Source organism: Mercenaria mercenaria, unplaced genomic scaffold (assembly GCF_021730395.1).
Source record: "Mercenaria mercenaria strain notata unplaced genomic scaffold, MADL_Memer_1 contig_4721, whole genome shotgun sequence".
NCBI classification, from domain to species: domain Eukaryota; kingdom Metazoa; phylum Mollusca; class Bivalvia; order Venerida; family Veneridae; genus Mercenaria; species Mercenaria mercenaria.
The window spans coordinates 2,493-22,839 of record NW_026462972.1 but is presented as its reverse complement, the minus strand read 5'-3'; the positions used below and the strand labels follow the sequence as shown (position 1 = coordinate 22,839).

The 20,347-nt window shown below is 37.1% G+C and overlaps 1 protein-coding gene across 1 annotated transcript; it reads left to right on the top strand.

The window, feature by feature from the left end:
• Nucleotides 1–3,292: 3,292 nt before the first annotated feature.
• Nucleotides 3,293–18,617, top strand: LOC128554105 (caspase-2-like; the record flags this gene model as incomplete). Its single annotated transcript, XM_053535348.1, has 4 exons — nt 3,293–3,535; nt 5,047–5,294; nt 6,849–7,044; nt 18,447–18,617. Coding segments are annotated over exons 1-4 (853 nt in total), but the record flags the coding sequence as incomplete, so codon positions are not given.
• Between the last annotated feature and the right edge of the window lie 1,730 nt (nt 18,618–20,347).

Sequence of the window (20,347 nt, the reverse complement as noted above, 5' to 3'; positions counted from 1 at the left end):
AACAACTTTTTCCGATTACTTTAAGTACAAATGGCATTCATGTTCAAAGGGAGACAACTTTTTCCGATTATTTTAATTAATCGTCGAGAAAATTTGTATAGTCATATTCAGGTTATTGAAAAATTTGTGATACTTACATTATATTGATACATGTAGATGAGTATGTAATAAAAAGGTTATTATCTTTGCATCGGGAAATATGCACTCGTTCTTCAGGGGAAGAAAATTGCACTCCTAAAGTCGCGCAGTATTTCCGGTGAAGAACTTGTGCATATTACCCGATACAAAGCTAATAGCCTATAATTATTGAGCACAGTTCATTTAAAGGAAAAATACCTCTCTGGAGGGTGCACCTATACAAAAAGCAGAAGTAACCTGTAATACAATGCTGCATTGTATTCAATGATTCTATGCAATACAATATAGCTTGTGAGATTTTTTTTTAATAGTTGCTTATTCAAGTTTCTTTACAAGAACATCACTTTTTACAGTTAGTATATTTTCTATTGACCTCATTATGACAAGTTATTGATCAATGAGATAAGTAAAATTTACCTTTCATTATATAACCCTGATTCTAACACTTAAGATTTTGATTTATATAAACAAAAATGGATTTTACCATTTATTGTCTTGTTGATTAAAATACGTTTCGCAAAATGACCTACTTCTGGCTATTCCGGTTTACTCGGTCCATATACGCCTAAAAAAGGATACCAGATTAGTATCCCTACCTGGTGTAATTTGAACGTGTTAGAATAGAAATAGATTACAGTTTTGTGTGCTTTGTTGGCAAATAAAACAAGTTTTTTCGTTCAGATGCATCATAATTTATCACTTTGGCCTTTGTGATTGGATTACTACTTATCTGAACTCTAAACCATGTTTTATTTGCCAACAAAGCATGAAAAACTAAAATCTATTTCCCAATTATCACATTTAGAAATTTTATTTTGATAAGCAAATGTAGAAATAAACAAAGTTTCTAGCCATTTAGAGTTATGTATAGCTTCACTATATATATTAGGAGTATTCTCTGCTATCTCATACGTAGTATATACCTCTTCAATATCTGCAATCAAAATAGTTCAGTGTGTTGTCTGTTTAGACAGGTATTGTTATCCCCCGCCAATGAAATCGGGAGTGGGTATTGAAATGGCGTTGTCTGTCCGTCCGTCCGTCCACAGCCATTTCTCAGTAACTACCTGGTAGAATTTCATGAAACATGAACCAACATAGTGCGATGATGCCCGTCTAGTTTGTTTTTTGGATTGGTCAATTTCCCTTAGAGTTATTGCCCTTGATTTAATGAAAAATGTCCGTCTGCAGCCATTTTCCAGTAACTAGTAGGTAGAATTTCATCAAACTTGAAATAGACCTGAACCAAGATACTGTGATGATGCTCTTCAAGTTTTCTTTTCGATTGGTCGATTTTTCTTAGAGTTATTGCCCTTGATTTAATGAAAAATACACGTCTGCAGCCATTTCTCAGTAACAAGTTTGTAGAATTTCATGAAAATTGAAATAAATATGAACCGACATACTTTGATGATGCCCGTCATTTTCTTTTTTGATTGGTCAATTTTTCATACAGTTATTGCCCTTTAATTATTTAAAAAAACACAGTTTTGTACATAACAAACCAACCAATTGGAAAAATTTCATTAAACTTCTTTCATTCTTTTCCATGAACATTTATTATAAACATGTGAAGTTGTGTACCCACACCTGGTCGCCACCTTGCCTTGGTCACACCTCCTTCCCCTCCCCCTCCCCCCGCAATTTTTTTTTCATTCCTTTTTTATTTCTTTTTTCAACCCTTCTATGAATGTTTATCAACATGCAAAGTTATACCATTCTCTCACCTCACTCCTCCACCCAGTCATGCTCACCACCCCAAATTCATTTTCTGTTCATTTGTTTTGGACTAATGAAATTATTTGCTTCTTTGTAACATTCTTTGTAACTTTTTGCTGGATATATTTTTAGCTCGACTATTCGAAGAATAAGTAGAGCTATCCTACTCACCACGGCGTCGGCGTCACACCTTGGTTAAGTTTTTCGTACCAGTCCACATTTTGACAAAGTCTTTTGAGATAAAGCTTTGAAACTTTCAACACTTGTTTACCATCATTATGGCCAGTTATAGGCAAGAGCACATAACTCCATCAAGGATTTTTGCTGAATTATGGCCCCTTTTGACTTAGAAATCATGGTTAAGTTTTTTGTACCAGTTCATATTTTGACAAAGTCTTTTAAGATAAAGCTTTGAAACTTTCAACACTTGTTTACCATTACCATGGCCAGTTATAGGCAAGAGTACATAACTCCATCAGGGATTTTGGCTGAATTATGGCCTCTTTCGACTTAGAAATATTGGTTAAGTTTTTCGTACCAGTTCATATTTAGACAAAGTCTTTTGAGATAAAGCTTTGAAACTTTCAACACTTGTTTACCATCACCATATCAAGCTATAGGCAAGAGCACATAACTCCATCAAGGATTTTGGCTGAATTATGGCCCTTTTTGACTTAGAAATCTGGGTTAATATTTCGTACCAGTTCATATTTTGACAAAGTCTTTTGAGATAAAGCTTTGAAACTTTCAACACCTGTTTACCATCACCATGTCCAGTTATAGGCAAGAGTACATAACTCCATCAAGGATTTTGGCTGAATTATGGCCCCTTTTGACTTAAAAATCTTGGTTAAGTTTTTCGTACCAGTTAATATTTTTTGTAAAGTGTTTGACATATGGCGTTGAAACTTTTTTCACTTGTTTAGTATAATAGTCTCTATCTGTAGGAAAGAGAACATAACTCTGTCATCTATTTTGGCTGAATTATGGCCCTTTTTGGACTTTGAAACTGGTTCTGTTTTCATACAAGTCCATGTTTTGTCAAAACTATTTGACATATGGCTTTTAAACTTTGAACACATGTTTATCATTATGATTTCCATCTGTAGGCAAGAGTACATAACTATTTTGAGTGAATTATGGCCCTTTTTGGACTTTGAAATTGGCTCATATATTGCCATTTAGTGCAAGACTTATCGAAATCAAAGTAATACAGGAACATTGTTTGTCTAATCTATTTATTTCTTTTGCCTGAATCTCCGCGGAAATATTTTGACCCCATTCTTCAATCAATTCTTCGAATAGTCGAGCGCGCTGTCATCAGACAGCTCTTGTTTTGCCGTTCCTCACCACAGACCCTTTCGGCGGGGGATACCAATTCATTGAATTTGCTTGTTTATTTTACTGCTATCAAGTCAGAAATCTTTGTGCTTCAGGAAAATGACGGAACCAATGGAAGTAAGTACAGAGCCTGGGATAGAGTGCTATGCTATGAACAACATGTTTAGAGGACATGCTGTTATTATCGCTAATGAGAATTTTACAGGGAATGTGCCAAACCGTTCTGGAGCAAAAATGGATGCTTTGAAAATGGAAACTTTATTCAAAGCTCTCGATTTCCATGTGTCAGTATTTAAGGCTTTGACTTCATCAGACATGAAAAAAATAATAAAGCAAGGTAATTATGTTTCAGTGTTGAGAAGTAATGTGTGAATATTTGAACAAAAAATAAGTTATGATGGTAAAGTCATTTTTTCTTTACTCTAACCTGACTTAAATAATTATTTTTAGCTCACCTGTCCCATAGTGACAGGGTTAGCTTGTGTGATCGTCCATCGTCCGTCCGGCGTTCATCCACAATTATTTGTGAACACGATAGATGCCACATTTTGAAATCGATTTTATTCAAACTTGCACACAATTTGTATTGGCATAATGTCTTGGTTACTTTCGAAAACTGGCCAGACCCCATTATGGGTTTCAGAGTTAGGGCCCCTTAAAGGGTCAAAATTTGCTATTTTGGCATTTGTAGCCATATAGAGACTTAATTATGTCTCCCACCACACAGTGGTGTGGAAGAGATATTGATTTACTCTAGTCTGTCTGTGTGTCTGTCTGTCTGTCACAAAGCTTGTCTGCACTCTAAGACGAACATTTCTCATCCAATCTTCACCAAACTTCGACAAAATGTGTCTGCCAATAAGTGCTTGGCCAAATTCGATAACTAGCCAAATTGGCCTTGGCACTTTGGAATTATGGCCCTTGAATTACCAAAAACACTCAGATTTCTTGCGCAGTTTTACCCCAAAACCTGCGCCTATACTACTAGTAGTATAGGCGTCCTTTTGGTGTCAAGAAAGCGCATGCACATGTGGATTAAGTAAACAGTATATAAAGACTGACTTACTATTTAGATGATAAGGCAGTTGTGGGAGACATGCGCTTTTCTCAAAAGCATTTCTAGTTTATTGTTTGATTTAAAATTGCAAATTATCTTTAACAATGATTACATGATGAATCCGTCAGATCCAATCTTAGGGTTTGGAGTTATGGCCCCTGGCTGACCCTTGAAAGAGTCAACATTTGTTAATTTTTACCTAGTAAACAAGATAGGAGTGACATTTTGACATTTGATTTTAACCACACTTACACACAATTTAAGTTGCAATAAGATCTTTGTTCCATACAAAAACAGGCTAGATTCCATCATGGGTTCTGGAGTTACTGCACCTGAAAGGGGCAAAATTTTCTACTTTGGCCCTTTCAGCAATATAGAGGTTTCATTTATGTTTTGATTTGATGCAATCTCGCACAGAATGTTCATCTTGATGATCTCTAGGCCAAGTTCGAAACTGGGTCATGTGGGGTCAAAAAACTGACTTTCAGTGACCATGAATGTGACCTACTGACCTAATTTCTTAATATCTTAGCATCAGTTTGCCATTTGAAACATGTGGCTCATATTACTCAGGTGAGTGATTCAGGGTCATCATAACCCTCTTCACACAGTAATATAAATTATTAGTATTTTACATCACACAAGACTTTTAGTATGAGCCACAGTGAGACAGCAGGGTTCAACTTCAAAAGTTAATATTATAACCCAGCTGTCCTAGGTTTCGACTGTGATGTGTCAAACAATGCTTTGCATAAAATACAACCATTTTACTCTCTCTTTTAATTCAACAGCCAGTAAATCATATGTGAATTTGGATGCGGATTGCTTCGTCCTTGTATTGAGTACACACGGGCATGAGGAAGAGGTAACAGAAACCCCAATGCATATGCATCTACCACAAGATGCGGCGGTCTGGCGTCACGCTGTACTTGGGACTGACGGACTGCCAGTGTACGTGGATGATATTCTAGAACTCTTTGATAGTAAGAGTGATCAAAAGAGTTTTTTAAAGGAGAAACCAAAATTATTTTTCTTACAGGTAATTTGTTTGAGGTTATTTGTTTCTTCCATTTCATTGTGCATATCATGAAATGTTACTGAAAACTACTCATTCTCTTACAAGGGATAAGGTTTGAATGCAGACAACATTTTATGTTTCAGTTTTCTCTAACAATATGTATATAACAGTTACATTATTTAACTGTCATGTTGTTATTGTTTTGCTTGAAGCACCTCTGACACAATTTATGTCATTTGGCAACTTTTTTCATCTTTTACTGGTGGAGGAAAATCCCAGGTACCTGTGACTCTGTGCAACATTTCAAGCATGGGTGGGCACATGCTTAGAACCACCTATCTTCCGTAAGCCAGCTTCATGACTCCCTTAATTGAAGAATGTGATTTAGAAGCTATATTGATGTGACGAGTGATTCAGTGAGAAGGCACTCCGCTATAAAAATCCCTCCATATTGTAGTTACTGAATTCAAATAACAATGAAGAATAGCTATAGATATTATGAAATTATTTAAAAAGCCTATTAGCAAGTTTATTGTGCTCCCAAAAATGTTTGTGGGTGGCAGATAGCAAATTTGCCTTTGTCCTTATATATGTCCGAATTTGTGTCATGCATATATATATATCTTACAAAGTATTTGACCAAGGGTTATAAAAGGGACTAACCCACAGATTTTAAGCAAAAATAATTTCTCTCAAAAGTCAATAAAAGGTGAGTCCTCTGAAAGAGACTAGTGGTACAAACTTACTCTCTTAAGATTATTGCAAGATAATTACTTAAGATATTTATACATAAGATATTTACTTCTTATAAATAATCAAAAATATTGTGCAGAAATTAGTTAACTGTTGTAATGCTTTTGAAATAATGCAGAAAATTTACATTCTTCTTGCATTTTTACCAATATCTAACTTTTATTTTCACCCACTTATTCATTATTCATTGTCATTATGCCAAACTTGGTGGAAATGAAAATGTTGAAAAATTTCGCCCAAACTGTTGGTGGGTCTGTGTAGCAGTAAGCACAATGCCAAACTTTATAGTGCTGCCTCATTGAATATCACGCCTTATACATGTGGCATGATACCCCACCCAGTCACATTATACTGACACTTGGCTGACCAGTCCTAGCACTATCCTCTTAATGCTGAGCACTGGGAAAGGGAGCTACTAGAACCATTTTACGTCTTTGGTATTATGACATGTGGCCAGTGATTAAATCTACGAGCTCCTGCACTCAAAGCGGGTGCTCTACCACTAGGCTACTGAGGTGTTACACAGCGTGGGCGAGTAGCTTTTAAGTAGCTATAAATGTCACAGGATGGTAATTTTGCATGTGAAGTTGTGCACCTAGTTTTTTGCCTGGGATTTCACACAGCCAAACCAGAATTATGGCCCTTGACTTAGTCAAAAATATTCATTCAGTGACAGGAGTGGGGGGAGTAGTGTCATATGGACACATATCTAGTTTTGTTTGGTTATGTGGGAGATGATTTTTAATATTTTGGTGATTATACATGTTGGCTGCTATCAGAATGCTGTACTGGAGAAGGTCGTATTGGTTTTTCAAATTTCAGGCTTGTAGATCAGGTCACCTTGCATACAGGGACGGAGCCTTGGCCAGTTATGACACAGGGGCAAAAGTTAAAGTGTCCATTTCATCTACCAATTTGTCAAACATTCAACCATCAGATGCTGGGCTACACGATGACAAATTCGCTGATCTAGTGACCACTCTATCCTCTTGTAGAATCAGCCAAGAATGTGTTAACGGTTAGTCCTTTTTAGGTCTTGTGTATGTATGTTGTCTGTTAGATCTTCTGTTTGAACTCAAGGACTTGATTAATTTTTTTCTATGTGCGTATTCTTTCAGTTGATCCTGTTTGTGTACATAGTCATTCTTATACCTTGTGTTATGTCTTGTGTAGTTTCCGTTAGAGTTTTTGTACTTATGTAGTGTTTGATTGATCTTTTCTGCAAAGGTATTCTTTTGTCAGGTCTTTTTTTCTGTATAAAGTCTTTGTTCAATATTGTGCCTACATAGCTTAATTTAAATGTTGGATATGTACAAAGTCTTTGTTAGATCTTATGTACGTATTTATCTTTGTTAGATCCAGAGAATTTAATTGTGAGATTCCCATATATGTATGTAGTCATTGTGAGTTTCTGAGTATGTGTGTAGTTTTTGTTAAATCTTCTGTATGTATATAGCTTCTGTTAGATCCTGTGTATGTTAATGGTCTTTGTCAGTTCCTGTTTATATACATAACCTTTGTTAGATTCTGTGTAAATATGTTGTTTTTGTTAGATCATGTGTATAAAGGTAGTCTTTCTTAGGTCATGTCTATGTTTGTAGCCTATGTTAGATCATGTGTATGTACCTAGTCTTTCTTAGGTCATGTGAATGTATGTAGCCTATGTAAGATGCTATTTATGTATGTAGCATTTTGATAGATCCTGTGTATGTACCTAACCTTTATTAGATCCTGTATATGAAATATATGATAGATCCTGTGTATGTACCTAGTCTGTCTTAGATCCTGTGAATGAATGTATGTATGTAGCATTTTGATAGATCCTATGTATGTACCTAGCCTTTATTAGATCCTGTGTATGTACCTAGCCTTTATTAGATCCTGTGTATATATAAAGTCTATGATAGATCCTGTGTATGTACCTAGCCTTTATTAAATGCTGTGTATGTACCTAGCCTTTATTAGATTATGTGTATGTACCTAGCCTTTATTAGATCCTGTCTATGTACCTAGCCTTTATTAGATTACGTGTATGTACCTAGCCTTTATTAGATCCTGTGTATGTACCTAGCCTTTATTAGATCCTGTGTATGTATGAAGTCTATGATAGAACCTGTGTATGTACCTAGCCTGTCTTAGATACTGTGAATGTATGAAGCCTATGTAAGATCCTGTGTATGTATGTAGCATTTTGATAGATCCTATGTATGTACCTAGTATTTTTTAGATCCTGTGTATATAGTCTTTGTTAACCAGGTTTTTCAACGAAAACCTGAGTTATTAGATTGGGGTATGTCGTTGGTCGGGCGGGCGGGCGGGCGGCGGCGTCAAACTGGTGTTTCCGGTCAATAACTTTTGTTTCGGTAAAGATATTTGAATAAAACTTGGTATGTGTGTAGCTTACATCAAGACAAAGGCTGCGATTGATTTTTGGGTTTCTGGGGTCAAGGTCACTGTTACTTAAAATAGAAAAAGGGTTTACGGTCAATAACTTGACTTAGGAATGAGCTATCATGATGAAACTTGGTGTATAGAAAACTTATATAAAGTTGTAGCTTGGGATTGATTTTGGGGTTTCCGGGATCAAGGTCAAGGTCATTGTTACTAAAAATAGTAGGGTTAGGGTTTAGGGTTAGGGTAAGCATTTTTTATCCGTTACAACGGAATTTTCGGATTCCGACACTGACATTATTCTTTAATGTGCTTTAAAGTGGTGCACTGTGATTCAGTATACTTTTTTATTCTTATGAAAAGTGTTGAAAACCTGGTTTTGTGGCATTGCCGCGTTTCTTGTTAGATCCTGTCATGTTAGATCCTTTGTTTTTATGTAGTATTTGATAGATATTGTAGCCTATGTTAGATCCTGTGTACATAGCATTTGGTAGATCCTGTGTATGTCCCTAGCCTTTATTAGATCCTGTATATGTATGTAGTCTTTGTTAGATCCTGTGTATAGATGGAGGATATGTTAGATGCTGTGTACGTGTGTTGCCAGTTGAACTTCTGAATATCTGACCTTCCAAAATCCGGAAACTTCTGAAAATTAAACGATTTTCTCGGTCCAGATTTTCTGCTCACCTGTCACATAGTGACAAGTTGAGCTTTTGTGATCACACTTTGTTCGTTGTCTGTCATCTGTCCTTCCACAATCCCATCATGGGTTCCAGAGTTATGGCCCCTTAAAGGCTTGTGAACACGATAGAGACAACATATTAAAATAAATATTAATCAGACATGCACACAACTTGTATTGGCATAATATCTCGGTACCTTTTGAAAACTAGTCAGATCCTACCATGGGTTCCAGAGATATTTGGTTCCTTTCAAAAATCAGCTAGATTCCATCATGAGCTCTAGAGTAACTGCCCCAGAAAGGGGCAAAATTTTCTATTTTAGCACTTTAAGTCATAAAGAGGTTTCATTTATGCTTTGATATGTTACAAACTTACACAGAATGTTTATCTTGATGATCTCTAGGACGGGTTAGAAACTGTGTCATGTTGGGTAAAAAACTAGTTCACCAGGTCAAATCAAAGGAAAAGCTTGTTAACACCCTTGAGGCCACATTTAAGACCATATCTTCATGAAACTTGGTCTGAATGTTTATCTTGATGATTCCTAGGCCAAGTTCAAAACTGGGCCATATGGAGTCAAAAATAGGTCACCAGGTCAAATCAAAGGAAAAGCTTGTTAACAATTTTGATGCCACATTTATGACCCTATCTTCATGAAACTTTGTCAGAATGTTTATCTTGATGATTCCTAGGTCAAGTTCAAAACTGGGTCATGTGCGGACAAAAACTAGGTCACGGCTGAAATCAAAGGAAAAGCTTGTTTACACTGTAGAGGCCACATTTATGACCATATCTTCATGAAACTTGGTCAGAATGTTTATCTTGATGATTCCAAGGCCAATTTTAAGGCCAATTAGGTGTTCTCCTTCTATTTTTAGCTCACCTTAGTACAGAGTACTAACGGTGAGCTATTGTGATGGCTCACTGTCCAGCGTCCGTCCGGGTGTCCGTCCACAATTTCCTTTAAACAACATCTTCTAAACCACTGTGCCAATTTTGATGAAACTTCACTGGGATGTTCCTTCAATGGTCTTCTTTAAAAGTTGTTCAAAGAATTGAATTCCATACAGAAGTCTGGTTGCCACGGCAACCAAAAGGAAAAACTTTGAAAATACTCTTGTTCAAAACCACAGGTCGTAGGGCTTTGATATTTGGTATTTAATTTCATCTAGTGGTCCTCTATTAAGACTGTTTAAATTATCCGCCTAGGGTCAAATATGGCTCCGCACAGGGGGTCACATGGTTTATATAGACTTATATAGAGAAAACCTTTGAAAATCTTCTTGTCCAAAACCACATGGCCTAGGGCTTTGATATTTGGTATGTAGCATCATATAATGGTCCTCTTCCAAGTTTATTCAAATTATCCCCCTAGGGTCATATATGGCCCAACCCTACTGGTCACATGGTTTATATAGACTTATACAGGGAAAAACTTTGAAACTCTTGTTGTCCAAAACCAAAGGGCCTAGGGCTTTGATATTTGGTATGTAGCATCATCTAGTGGTCCTCTGCCAATAGTATTCAAATTATCTCCCAAGATTCAAATATGGCCCCGCCCTGGGGTTATATAGTTTAAGTAGACTTGTACATGGAAAAACCATAAGGTCCAGAGCTTAGATAGTTATGTCTCCCACCACACATTGATTTACTCCTGTCTGTGTGTCTGTCTGTCTGTCACAAAACTTGTCCACACTCTAAGTCGGACATTTCTCATCCGATCTTCACCAAAGTTGAACAAAATGTGTTTGATTATAAGACCTCAGCCAAGTTCGATAACTAGCCAAATCATCCAAGGCACTTCGGCATTATGGCCCTTGAACATAATTATCAACAACTGTCGGTGCAACATTGTAGGTCGCTTGTTTTACATAGTTTTATTAGCTCACATGTCACAAAGTGACAAGGTGAGCTTTTGTGATCGTGCAGCGTCCGTCGTCCGTCCGTGCGTAAACTTTTGCTTGTGAGCATCCTAGAGGTCACATTTTTCATGGGATCTTTATGAAAGTTGGTCAGAATGTTCATCTTGATGATATCTAGGTCAAGTTTGAAACTGGGTCACATGCGGTTCAAAATTAGGTCAGTATGTCTAAAAATAGAAAAACCTTGTGACCTCTCTAGAGGCCATACTTTTCAATGGATCTTCATGAAAGTTAGTCAGAATGTTTACCTTGATAATATCTAGGTAAAGTTTGAAACTGGGTCACATGCCATCAAAAACTAGGTCGGTAGATCAAATAATAAAAAAAACCTTGTGACCTCTCTAGAGGCCATATTTTTCATGGGATCTGTATGAAATTTATGCTGAATATTCATCTTGATGATATCTAGGTCAAGTTTGAAACTGGATCACGTGCGCTTCAAAACTAGGTCAGTAGATCTAAAAATAGAAAAACATTGTGACCTCTCTAGAGGCAATACTGTTCAATGGATCTCCATGAAAGTTCGTCAGAATGTTCAGCTTGATGATATCTAGGTTAAGTTTGAAACTGGATAACATGCCTTCAAAAAGTAGGTCAGTAGTTCAAATAATAAAAAAACTTGTGACCTCTCTAGAGGCCATATTTTTCATGGGATCTGTATGAAAGTGGGTCAGAATGTCCATCTTCATGATATCTAGGTCAGGTTTGAAACTGGGTTAACTGCGGTTAAAAACAAGGTCAGTAGGTCTAAAAATAGAAAAAAAACCTTTTGACCTCTCTAGAGGCCATATTTTTCGATGGATCTTCAAGAAAATTGGTCTGAATGTTTACCTTGATGATATCTAGGTAAAGTTTGAAACTGGGTCATGTGCGGTCTAAAACTAGGTCATTAGGTCAAATAATAGAAAAACCTTGTGACCTCTCTAGAGGCCATATTTTTCATGAGATCCTCATGATAATTGGTGAGAATGTTTACCGTGATGATATTTCGGTCAAGTTCAAAACTGGGTCACGTGCTTTAAAAAACTAGGTCATTGGGTCAAATAATAGAAAAATCTTGTGACCTCTCTAGAGGCCATATTTTTCAATAGATCTTCATGAAAATTGGTCAGAATTTTTATCTTGATGATATCTAGGTCAAGTTCAAAACTGGGTCACATAAGCTCAAAAACTAGGTCACTATGTCAAATAATAGAAAAAAACGACTTCATACTCAGTTCAAAACTGGGTCACGTGGGGACAGGTGAGCGATTCAGGACCATCATGGTCCTCTTGTTTTTATTGAAGCAGTGGCAAAGAAATTTAGACCACAAGCATAATGTTTGATACAGCCTTCAATATTCATCTTGAACTGTTTTATTCATGACCTACTGACGTACTTCCTTGTTTTTGAAGGTACAGCGTAAAAATTTGGACCATGTTTATAACTTTTGATACTACTTTCAATACTCACCTTTAATATTCTTAACCCTGAACTACTGACCTACTTTCGTTTTTGAAGCTAAAGCAAAAATGTTTGGACCACCAGTTTCATTTTTAAACAGAATTTAGTAGTTATCTTGAATAATCGTTACCATGACCTACTCACTTAGTTTTTGTTAGTAAAGCTTAAGCAAAGAAATTTGTTTCAGCAAGCAACTAACCTCAGGCGAGCGATATAGGGCCATAATGGCCCTCTTGTCTATTTAGACTTTACATATAAATATCAGAACTTCCAAATTCTGAACACGAAATGATGTTTTCGAAAAAATTTGAGTTATTTCAGTACAGTTTTATTTTAAAAAACTGCAGGATACGAAAAAGTAGATATTTGTTCACTTCTTGGAAAATTTCATCTGCTATTTCATTGTTTACCTACTAGTGGTGTCTGAAACCCTTTAAAATCACAGTGTTTTATGAAATGTTTATTATTTTCATAATTTAAATGACTGAGTCAGTCGATATGACAAAAAAAAAACTGAACTTACTCAGAGTCACAAAAAATGACTTATGGTATGCAGTTTTCCAAATTACTCTGCACTTCCAAACACTGAGGATGTGCAGTTTTCGGAAGTTAACACTGTTTACTGTATTCCTTGAACACCAGAGTTGTAAGTGGGGTATACTGGTTTCAGATTGTCTGTCTGTCTGTAGACACAATCTTGTGCACACCATCCTCATCCCCTTGACACAATTTAATGAAACTTCATACAAGTGATCAGTAACAACAGTAGTTGTGCATGGTACATGTTAGGTTCTTTCAGAAAAAAATATGCAGAGTTACAGGACTATGTTTTTTGTTACTTTACTATATACATAGAGTCTGCATTTGCATTCTTGTGCACACCTAATCTCCTGAACCCTTGCACACAATTTAATGAAACTTCACACAAGTGATCAGTACCAACCCTAGTTGTGCATAGTGCATGTTACTTTCTTTTAGGTACATATTCAGCAGAGTTATGGGACTTTGTTTTTTTTGTTACTACTATATACAATGTACATTATAGAGTCTGCATAATTATGCAATCATGTGCGTGCCTAATCTCCCAAACGATTGCACACAATTTAATGAAACTTCACACAAGTGATTAGTACCAACCTTACTTGTGCATGGTGCATGTAAGGTTCTTTCAGAAAAAAATATTCTGCAGAGTTATGGGACTTTAATTTTTATTACTATACTATATACATACAGTCTATATACATACAGTCCACGTAATTATGCAATCTTGTGTGTGTCAAATTGAAATGTACAGTGTCAGTGCATGTGGTGGGGGGATACATTCATCACCTTCAGTGATATATAGCTCTAGTTGTTTTTGTTATATCTTTTATATGTACTGAGTCTTTGTTTAATCTTGTGATCTTAAGATTTCAGTGAGCATAGTCTTTGTCAGTACATGTACTTAAGAAATAATTTATAGCAAAACAGTGCTTTATCACTATTTATACACGATGGGCAGTTATACGTTGGGTGTAATAATTTCACGAGGGCGCAGCCCAAGTGAAATTATTTCGGACGACATATTACCGCCCGAGTGTATGAATAGTGTTAAAGCAATGTTTTGCTATGAATTATTTCAATTCTAAGATGTTCTTTATTGTAAAATTTATATCAAATATGATGGGACTGATTCTTCGCGCAAGCATGGCGCCAATAGTAGTTTTTTGTTTATACATAAAAGAAAAGACAGTTTTTCAAGAAAAAAGAAAATGAAAGGAAAAGAAAATGTGCTAACACTATTCTAGCATAAAACATTAAAAACTAATATATGAATACATTATCCCTCAGCATCATTTAATTTTCATGAAATCTGCGGGCACATCTGAGTTGTTTTCGAAGAATAGTCTAGCTATTCTACTCACCCTGGCGTCGGTGCCGGCATCACACCATGGTTAAGTTTTTGCATGCAAGTTTTGCAGTACCATACAGCTATCATTTTAAGGCATATAGCTTTGAAACTTATTTTTTCTTTTTCTAGGTCAATTACCAGCCTCACTGGGTCAAGTTCCATAAGTCTGACATGTATTTTGAGCAAATTATGCCCCCTTTTGACTTAGAAAATTCTGGTTAAAGTTTTACATGCAAGTTACTATCTCCAAAACTAATGCAGATATTGAATTGAAACTTCACATGTGTCTTCGGGGTTATAAAACTAGTTGATAGTACCAAGTCCCATAACTCTGACCTGCATTTTTGGCCAAATTATGCCCCCTTTTGGACTTAGAAAATTCTGGTTGAAGTTTTGCATGCAAGTGCATACAGCTATTACTAAAAGGCATATAGATTTGAAACTTATTTTTTCTTTTTCTAGATCAATTACAAACCTCACTTGGTCAAGTCCCATAACTCTGACATGTATTTTGAGCAAATTATGCCCCCTTTTGGACTTAGAAAATTCTGGTTTAAGTTTTACATGCAAGTAACTATCTCCAAAACTAATGCAGATTTTTAATTGAACTGAAACTTCACATGTGTCTTCGGGGTTATAAAACTAGTTGATAGCACCAAGTTCCATAACTCTGACCTGCATTTTAGCCAAATTATGCCCCCATTTGGACTTAGAAAATTCTGGTTAAAGTTTTACATGCAAGTTACTATCTCCAACACTAATGCAGATATTGAATTGAAACTTCACATGTGACTTGGGGGTTATAAAACTACTTGATAGCACCAAGTCCCATAACTCTAATATGCATTTTGGTCAAATTATGTCCCCTTTTGAACTTAAAACTCTTTTGATATTTAACCTTTTTATACGCCCGTTTGAAAAACGGGACGTATTATGGGAACGCCCCTGGCGGGCGGATGGGCGGGCGGGCGGCATCCACAGACTTGATGAAACTTGGCACAGTTGTTCACCATCATGAGACGGAGTGTCATGCGCAAGAACCAGATCCCTAGGTCTAAGGTCAAGGTCACACTTAGAGGTCAAAGGTCAAATTCAAGAATGACATTGTCCGGAGCATATCTTCTTCATGCATGGAGGGATTTTGATGAAAGTCAGCACAATTATTCATCATCATGGGACGGAGTGTCATGCACAAGAACCAGGTCCCTAGGTCTAAGGTCAAGGTCACACTTATAGGTCAAAGGATACAAGAATGAAAACTTTGTCCGGAGCATTTCTTCTTCATGCATGGAGGGATTTTGATATAACTTAGCACAAATGTTCACCACCACGAGGCGGAGTGTCGTGCGCGAGAACCAGGTCTCTAGGTCTAAGGTCAAGGTCACACTTAGAGGTCAAAGGATACAAGAATGGAAACTTTGTCCGGAGCATTTCTTCTTCATGCATAGAGGGATTTTGATATAACTTGGCACAAATGTTCAACACCATGAGGTGGAGTGTCATGCGTGAGAACCAGGTCCCTAGGTCTAAGGTCAAGGTCACACTTAGAGGTCAAAGGATACAAGAATGAAAATCTTGTCCGGAGCATTTCTTCTTCATGCATAGAGGGATTTTGATATAACTTGGCACAAATATTCACCACTACGAGACAGAGTGTCAAAAGTGCGCAAAAATCAGGTCCCTAGTCTAAGGTCAAGGTCAAACTTAGAGGCCAAAGGTCAGATACAAGAATGACTTTGTCCGAAGCATTTCTTCTTCATGCATGGAGGGATTTTGATGTAACTTGGCACAATTATACACCATCATGAGACGAAGTGTCATGCGCAGTTCTCTTCTTTAGAATGACTTCCCTTTGTTGTTACTATAAATAGCTTATATTGTAACTTTTTCATTACTAGTCGTAGGGAAAATTTGAGACCACTTTTCTGTAGTACAACATGCATGCTACATCCAATTTTGAGGTCTGTTTTGAAAAATCTCTACCTGGTAAAGATTTTTTGTGGACTTGCAAATTTTTTTTTTGGATTTTTTTTTTTTTTTTTTTTAAGATTAACTTCCCTTAGTTGTTACTATAAATAACTTATATTGTAACTTTTTATGCCCCCGAAGGGAGGCATATAGTTTTTGAACCGTCTGTCTGTCGGTCTGTCGGTCTGTCCGCAATTTTCGTGTCAGGTCCATATCTTTGTCATCGATTGATGGATTTTCAAATAACTTGGCATGAATGTGTACCACAGTAAGACGACGTGTCGCGCGCAAGACCCAGGTCCGTAGCTCGAAGGTCAAGGTCACACTTAGACATTAAAGGATAGTGCATTGATGGGCTTGTCCGGTCCATATCTTTGTCATCGATGGATGGATTTTCAAATAATTTGGCATGAATGTGTACCACAGTAAGACGACGTGTCGCGCGCAAGACCCAGGTCCGTAGCTCAAAGGTCAAGGTCACACTTAGACGTTAAAGGATAGTGCATTGATGGGCGTGTCCGGTCCATATCTTTGTCATCGATGGATGGATTTTCAAATAACTTGGCATAAATGTGTACCACAGTAAGACGACGTGTCGCCCGCAAGACCCTGGTCCGTAGATCAAAGGCCAAGGTCACACTTAGACGTTAAAGGATAGTGCATTGATGGGCGTGTCCGGTCCATATCTTTGTCATCGATGGATAGATTTTCAAATAAATTGGCATGAATGTGTACCACAGTAAGACGACGTGTCGCTTGTAAGACCCAGGTCCGTAGCTCAAAGGTCAAGGTCACACTTAGACGTTAAAGGAAAGTGCATTGATGGGCGTGTCCGGTCCACATCTTTGTCATCGATGGATGGATTTTCAAATAACTTGGCATGAATGTGTACCACAGTAAGACGACGTGTCGCGCGCAAGACCCAGGTCCGTAGCTCAAAGGTCAAGGACACACTTAGACGTTAAAGGTCATTTTTCATGATAGTGCATTGATGGTTGTGTCCGGTCCATATCTTTGTCATTCATGCATGGATTTTAAAATAACTATGCATGAATGTGTAACACAGTAAGACGACGTGTCGCGCGCAAGACCCAGCTCCGTAAGTCAAAGGTCCTAAACTCTAACATCGGCCATAACTATTCATTCAAAGTGCCATCGGGGGCATGTGTCATCCTATGGAGACAGCTCTTGTTTATAATTGACCGTAGGGAAAAACCAAGACCACTTTTCTGTGGTACAACATAGATGTTACTTTCCAATTTTTGATGTATTTTAAGATATCTCTACCTGGTAAGGAGTTTTTTGTGGACTTAGAAAAACAAAAGACTTACAGTGATTACTTAACAACCAAAAAATTAAAATTCCATTTGCAAATACAGGTGCTAGAGTAAAGAAATTTGCTGTGACGGGCGTATATTGTGTCATTCTGGCACTCTTGTTGGGTAATATTTTCCTGCTTCTGGGACAATATTTCGAATAGTCGAGCTTGGCTGTCTTACGGACAGCTCTTGTTTCACGTTGACATCATTTCCTTTTGAATTATCCGTTTTGGGGCTGCAGTATGTTTGCACTTTGTCATGGAACATGCAAATATAAAAAGGTGTTTGAACAGCACGTGAATGCGAAAATCTCTCTGTTAACACAGCCGCCCGCTTAGCTCAATAGGTAAAAGCGTTGGTCTACAGATCTCGGGGTCGCGAGTTCGATTCTCGGATGGAGCGTAATAGTTCTCCGTGACTATTTTATAAACGATATTGTGTCTGATATCATAAGTCTTCCACCTCTGATTCATGTGGGGAAATTGGCAGTTACTTGCAGAGAACAGGTTTGTACTGGTACAGAATCCAGGAACACTGGACAAAACAAACAAACAAAACTCTCTGTTAACACACGTTTTCTCTCCTGTTAAAACACACCCGAAAAGTGACAAGAACAGCAGTTTTATGCTAGAGTATTTCAGAAAGACACTGCTTCAGTATTTCTGTACCTACAGATGACATTTGTTTAATGAAATTCATGAATAATTATCTCGTAAATGTTTCACTCATTACAATTATTTTCGTATACTTGTGAGTTCTAGTATTACTGTTGGACTTAGCTTATTGTTTTATATATTGACAGAAACAGACAGTTGGTTACCTAGAAGGGATTCGCCACAACAAAATGTTGCAGGACCTGTCGAAACAGACCCCCCAACCCCAGTGCCAATAAGACCTGTTCGGCAGTCAACATACGATATTGTTGCATTAACATGTCCAGATGATTGTCTTATCATGTACCCTGTTACATCAGGTATATATTTTATACGTAAGGGATATTTATGATAGAGAATCCAAGGAACATAAAGCTTGATGTCAGATATATGATTTTTGTCGAGCCCGCTTGCGGTGAACTCGACTTAGTCGTCACTTTTGGCGGGTTGGTGTTTGTGCGTGCGTGAATCCGTCCGATTTTGTCTGGACCATAACTTTGACATGCATGGACCAATCTTGTTTATATTTGGCATGAATGTTAACCTCAATGAGAAGGAGTGTCACGCGCAAACCTCATGTTCCTATCTCAAAGGTCAAGGTCACAGTTGGAGGTCAAATGTCAAATTGAAGTTTGTCCGGAGCATTTCTTCTTCATGCATGGTGGGATTTTTGATGTAACTCGGCATGAATGTTCGCCATTATGAGACCGAGTGTCATGCGCAAGAACCAGGGGTGCGTTTCATAAAGAATCCTAAGTCTTATTCCTAAGTGTAAAGTTAGGACTGGAATAAGATTGCACTTATGTGCGTTTCAAGAAACACTCGTATCTCTCGTACATAGGAATAATCTTAACTTTTGACTTAGGACAGTTTCAACACATTGACGTGACGCGCACCTGCTTGGAAACGTAAATAACAACAAAATTTAACCACCGCATAATCCTGAAACTTTGCGATTATCTAGCCTTCTTGTTTCTGACTTGCAACAAATCTTATTCTTGATTGTACAGAATTGATCCTAGTTTAATTGTTTTTACAAAAATAGTCGTGAAAACACGCTTAATTTCTAAATACCGACTATAAATATGGCTTAAAAGTGTCATAGTTTTCGTCTACATGTTTAATCGATCGAACTTTATCCGCACATTCGATGAAGTTCGTGATTTATTCAAAAGTATAATTTATGCTAAAATTGATAAATTATTCTGAGTTTTTCTGTGCTCTCCACAATTGGGGGAATAAAGATATCTATCTACTTATATGTAATTTTAGACATAGAAGATTTCAGCGCCAGATGTGTGGTTTAGACAACCCTTAGCAGTTATCAATGCCACCCCTACCTCTCTTGTAAGAAAAAGATACTGCATATATTAATATTTATAGACAAAGCGCCTCCCAGTTATAATCAGTATTGATTGTTGGGCAGTAGGCCTAAAATGTAGATGTACTGTAGATGTTTATTTGTTGATCAGTCATATTACGCACAGTACGCACGTGCGTAATGTAAAAAATTCCAGGTATGTTTGTTGCCAAAACAAGATTTATTAAATTATAGCACCTTTAATGCAAGCAGGCGAGTATGATACCCCATTTAGCGTTCCCACACCCACGACAGTGACTAATTTCACTGAATTAGGGGTTCATTACGCATCACATATATGCTTAAACATAGTACTTACAAGTGCAAGTAATGTAAGGCACCTTTCGTTAGCAGAAAATGTTATTTAAAAAAGAATAAAAAAAAACAAGAAAAAAATATATATAAACTGTCGCTGGGAAAGCTATGAGTCACCGCCTGGAGAGGTCGAAACAGTTTATGTCAATGTTAATATTTCTCACAATCTTACTCAAAATGGTACTTTCAGCGGTTCAAATTTTCGAAATAGTGACCTTTTAATGTCCGAAGTCCCCTAGGATTATACATGTATGCAACAAAATGCGCCAGAATGCACCATTTTTATCTAAGTCTCAAAAAGTTCGCTGTGGAGGCCCCGGACCCCCACCAGCGTCTATACTACTGTATACATCGGATACCTGCGAAATATTAGGA